The 5,637-nt window shown below is 31.3% G+C and overlaps 1 protein-coding gene across 1 annotated transcript; it reads right to left on the reverse strand.

The window, feature by feature from the left end:
* Nucleotides 1–2,541: 2,541 nt before the first annotated feature.
* LOC114194864 (cation/H(+) antiporter 15-like) lies at nt 2,542–5,184 on the reverse strand. The gene is made up of 3 exons (XM_028085269.2): nt 4,993–5,184; nt 3,874–4,881; nt 2,542–3,777 (listed from the first exon to the last, which is right to left on the reverse strand). Exons 1-3 carry the CDS (start codon nt 5,182–5,184, stop codon nt 2,542–2,544), a joined length of 2,436 nt encoding a protein of 811 aa, XP_027941070.2.
* Nucleotides 5,185–5,637: the final 453 nt, after the last annotated feature.

Raw genomic sequence — 5,637 nt, forward strand, 5'->3', positions numbered from 1 at the left:
TTAATGATGCATAAATACATGTATTTACCGAATAAAAAGAAAATCGTTTTTCATAATATTACAAATAAATATCAATGTATAATGATAAAAATTGCAATGAAAAAATTGATTCTAAAAATAATAAAAATTAGTATTCAAAAAGTGTTTAAGAAATATAAGAAAAATGAAATTTCTTCGTTTATTATTTTTATTGAGAAATATAAAATGATACCAATACTAAAATAAAAAACTAAAACTAAACATAGAGGAAATTATACGATAGTGAACAAATAATCACATTTTCTAAGAATTCAATTTTAAGTCTAATGCAGTCTTACAAAACTGGTTCAGCATGTATGGTTTGCAATCACTTATATACTGTAAATTGATATACATCAAGCTTAGAAAACATTTTCTTGTAAATCATCTGGCTCATTGTAGACCTTCATGTCTATTCTGTCTTCAGACAATAGACTCAAATGTGCCTTTATTAGTGGCCTTCTGGTTAAGATTATTTCCAAAAGCCATTCCTCCATATCCATATTGGTTAACAACTAGGACAGACGAGCGTGAACCAAAATTGTTTGACACCAAAATGTCCCCTATGACACCAAAATTCATGCCATGGTGGTTAATTTAGTATAAGTTAAATTTAATATTCTAAAATTTGTATCAATAAATTAGTTGGATATAAATTATTTGAGTTATGGAATAATTTGAAATTATTGTAGTATAGTTTTAGTTTATCTCCGGTCAACTTTTTTTAAAAATAAATATTTTAGTTTTAGTTTTAAATAAATGATATAAATATACCAAATCTTTAGTTGAAAAAGAAATAACATGTGTGGTTGTAATAATTATTTTTATGTCAAACTAGAACTTTATATAATTTATTACTAAATTTAAGAAAAAATATTATAAAAAAAGGAAAATTTAAAATACACGTACGAATTTAAAAATATTAAAATATTATTTTCAGGTGGAATTAAATTATTTAGTTGTAATTCTCCTTTTGAACTTAACCACTTCTATCTATTTTGTACAACTTTATTTATGTTATATTATTCACTTACCGAAGTCTAACCGATAATACTCCCAATATTCTTTAAAATATATTTGAATAGATTAAAATATTTAGACATGACATTCAATTAAACTCACAACTATATATGCAAGTTATTTTAAGAAATCTTTATATTGTAAATTCGAAAAGGTTCTACATTTTTTTTCCCAAATTTTGAGATAAGTTTTGTAAGTGAAGAAACAATTGATGAAGGTTTTATATTGATTTAATGGCATCATTATATTGAGATCAGATTTTTTTTTTTTTTAACATAAGTTTAAACTAAAATAACGCATAGGTTTTAAAAGGGAGATTAATAGATCACGGGACTTTTGGCAAAAGTAATATAATGTTTAATAAGAAATTATCCAAAGAGAAAGAACAACATAATATTTTTATATTTATTTATCCCGACATTTTGGACTATGTATATGTTATCTTTAAGGAACACTTAAAGGGTTTCAGGATCAATCATTGAAGAAAATGCACAAGATACTCTTGATAACATAGGTTACTACTATATCCATTTTCGATATTCCCATGAGACTAAGAGCTTCAAATGTTTTTTCATCACTTCTTACTACATCCAAAACAAAGGTTGAATACAGAGGAATGAATTTTGTAGAGAGAATTTACAACAAAAGCCTTCTTACAAGGGTGTTACTTCACAAGAAGAAAGATACTCTAAGTTACACTTACTTTCGATGTTTCTTCTACTATGGTGCTTTCAACCTTTATTTCTTTTTTCTCATACTCACTGAACCTAAGATAAAACACATAACTAGTATGTAACAACACAGTGCATCATCGACAACATAAATTCAACCTATACATATCTATTTATGGTGTCATAATATCTTTAATTGACCAAATGTGGCCACCGATAGTAGAAAAAAATAAAAAGGATATTGGCTCGTTAGTTTATCATTATTATTTTTCTTTATATGTTAGTTCAGGCATGCAAACCTCATATTCATGTAATAAAGTAACAATAATATATACAAATATAAGAGAGAACAAGAAAATGATAAAACTAAAACTAAATTAAGTTACAAACTAATAAGGATCCATAAATACATGTATTTACCCAATAAAAATAAAATCATTTTTCATAATATTGCAAATAGATATCAATGTATAAGGAGAAAAATTGGAAAGAAAAATTCGATGCTAAAAATAATAAAAATTACTATTCAAAAAGTGTTTAAGAAATATAAGAAAAATGAAATTTCTTCGTTTATTATTTTCATTGAGGAATATAAAATGATTCCAATACCAAAAAAAAAAACTAAATTAAACATAGAGGAAATTATATGATATTGAACAAATAATCACATTTTCTAAGAAGTCAATTTTAAGTCTAATGCAGTCTTACAAAACTGGTTCAGCATGTATGGTTTGCAACCACTTATATACTGTAAACTGATATACATCAAGCTTAGAAAACATTTTCTTGTAAATCCTCTTGCTCATTGTAGACCTTCATGTCTATTCTGTCTTCAGACAATAGACTCAAATGTGCCTTTGTTAGTGGCCTTCTGAATAAGATTATTTCCAAAGGCCATTCCTCCATATCCATATTGTTGAACAACTACCACAGACGAGCGTGAACCAAAATTGTTTGACACCAAAATGTCCCCTATGACTCCAAGTTCCAAGCACTCACACCACTCCATCAAATTTGAGAAGACCTTAGAGTTCCTGCAATTTCCTTGACCAACTATGTAAATATCACAACCAAGTTTTTCTATTTCATTGAGGACTACAGGAATATCTTCACCACTATGCACATCAATCTCTGAGTAGGATATTGAATCGCTATTGTTAACTGCTGTAAGTCTAAATGTGCTTATATACTCTTCATCTAACTCTTTTTGCCTGTCTGTATCTATTACCGCAGATAATATCCCTTGTGCTTCATCGTGAAATGAAGCATCTACTTTTACTGCTTCACCCAACAGAAGAATTCGAACTACTGAGAGTTTTGTTCCCGAACGTCCTGCCATCCTCCATGCAATGGCTAAGGCTTCACGGTCATCAGGGCCCCCAACAAAGACCACACGAATGTGAAGGTTCATTTTGGGAACTAACCCAAAATCACGATCAACAAATATTCCCACGGAACAGGGAGCACCTTGCATTACATTTTGGTTTATATCTTTGTATGCAACACTGGTTACTTCTAGAGTACCTTCTAAACCTAATTGTTTGTGAAATGGAAGAAGAATTAAGCTTGTGCGATTCTCATCTGCTGAGTGGTATATGTCTTCATGAATAGTTGTATATGCTGAAACCACATTTAGGGTCTCAACTCTAACAGCGTCATATGCCTCTCCAAGTGCATCAAATGTGTTGTGAATGCTTTCTAACTCTTCTTGTGACCTAGTCAGGTTTTGTTCTCCGAGTTGGCTCCTAGGCTTCCCTATATGTGCAGCAACCAGAGCAGCAGCACGTCCAGTAAGTTCGACAAGGTACAAGGCAAAAATATGCAAAGGGGAAACTCTTGTGGCATTAAAACATTCAATTATGCTAATCATGCTTGCAGCTTGGCGAGTATTGTGAACACATGCTATAAATCGGAGCTCTGCATCAACTCTTAGTTTTTGTATGGTCTTTAGCTTGTTCTGTTCAAATATTTGTCTTGGTTTATATATGGCATTGATGACGGGAGACACAACTATGGTCATCAGAAGAACGGCGGAAGTTATAACGGAATAGGTAGGTATAGAAAATATCTGCAATAACACATCACAAGAACTTATGGATTAGACTGCAATTGTATATCTAAGAAACTAAAGCAATTGAATACAACATTTTAAATAGATCAATACCGTTCTATCCCAAGCAATGTTCAACATTATTAATGCCATGGTGCCTTTATTATTCAAAATCAAGCCCAAGGTCAAACCATCTCGAATACGCATACCGAAGAAAAAGGTGACAAATAAAGTGCTTAAAATCTTTAGAGCACACAACAAGAGTATAATCACAACTATAAAGGGCCAGGTTTCTTGGGAGAAAATTGCGATCAACATAAGTCTCATCCCAGTTCCAGTAAAGAAAAGGGGTACTAAAAAGCCGCTAACAAAATCATCTGAAATTGACATGACCAATTCAGCAAATTTCCCATGTGGTAAAATTAATCCAAAAACAAAAGCCCCAACAATGGCATGTGCACCAAGAAAATCTGAAATACACGAACAAGCTAAGACCCCCATGATTATAAAGAGCAATTGGTTATCATTCCATTCATCTTTGTCTTCCTTACGATCAATAAACCATTGAATGAGTGGGCGTACCACAAAGATGCACACAACAACAAATGTTATCGTGGATAACACAGTGTAGATAGCTCCTTTACCATTAATTGAAAATGGAACAAATAAAGTGAAAAGAATCCAACCATACGTGTCACCAATCATAGCTGCTGTTAAGGCTGCTTTGCCAAGACCAGTATAAAGGAGCTTAAGCTCAGAAAGTGTATGTGCTACCACAGGAAAACCAGTAACAGTGAGAATTAAAGTCCAAAGTATATAAGCATTATTTGTACTTTCCTCAAGGGGAAACATCATAACATGTCTGTAAACGTTTCGAAACAAAGCATATAAGCATGGTGCAACGAGTATGGGAAATACGATCCCAGCAATTGCGATGCTTGCAGCCTTCTTGTTCACATTTAGAATGGTATTTAAGTTCATCTCCAATCCACTAAGGAATGCATAATAAATGAGACCAATGTGGGAAAGCACCTCGACATTGACGACCCCATTTACCGGAAAAATGAACTCAAAAATTGTCGTGAATCTTCCAAGTAATGGCGGTGTCAGTAGGAAACCAACCTAGGTATTTATAATTTAGAATTCCCACACAATACATTGTTAGAATAACACATATAAGAAATTTTGAGATAATTTTCATAAACAAAACGACATCTAGATTTATTTACTTACAGAGATTTGTGAAATGAGACGAGTTTGATGCAGAGGTTTGTAGATTATGGAAAAGAGACGAGATAACACAGCAACAAAAGCAACTTGAATCGCCAGAATAGGAAGCTCTGTTTTCAAGACCTTATCGGTTTTCCAAAATTGATTAGGATTAACTATAGATACGTTGTAACATGCAGGTACTGTGTCCGTCATTGTTCTTTCGATTTTGTATTTGATACACTTAGTCTCGATGTTTCTTCTACTGAGGTGCTTTCAACCTTTATATATTTCTTTTCTTTTACTCAAAGAACCTAAGATCAAAACACATTACTGGTATGTAACAACATAATGCATCATCGACAACATAAATTCCACCTGTACATATCTATTTATGTCGCTTATCTTATCCTATCTTATATCTTATGGTTAGTAATATTTTTTGTTTCACACAACAAATAGTCAAAATTTTCTATACTTACATAACTGCATTATTATTTTATACAACCACTTTATTAATATTTTATAAAATATTTAAATTTTAGATATCTCAATTTAATATTTTGTTATTAAAAATCAGTTATCATTGTTAGACAAATGGGTTATCATTTTAATTTCCTATTGATAGCTTATGTGGTTATATATCTTTCTTAGTATAAAAGAACATGA

Source organism: Vigna unguiculata, chromosome 8 (genome assembly GCF_037176805.1).
Source record: "Vigna unguiculata cultivar grain cowpea cultivar isolate G323 ecotype 2 chromosome 8, ASM3717680v1, whole genome shotgun sequence".
In the NCBI taxonomy this organism is placed as follows: Eukaryota; Viridiplantae; Streptophyta; class Magnoliopsida; order Fabales; family Fabaceae; genus Vigna; species Vigna unguiculata.

What these genes read in the sequence shown, in the direction of transcription:
- LOC114194864 (XM_028085269.2), bottom strand. Translation starts at nt 5,184, where the DNA reads ATGACGGACACAGTACCTGCATGTTACAACGTATCTATAGTTAATCCT. An exon ending in GTCTCATTTCACAAATCTCT is followed by an intron (nt 4,882 to 4,992) that starts GTAAGTAAATAA and finishes ATAAATACCTAG; the next exon opens with GTTGGTTTCCTACTGACACC. An exon ending in ACATTGCTTGGGATAGAACG is followed by an intron (nt 3,778 to 3,873) that starts GTATTGATCTAT and finishes GTGTTATTGCAG; the next exon opens with ATATTTTCTATACCTACCTA.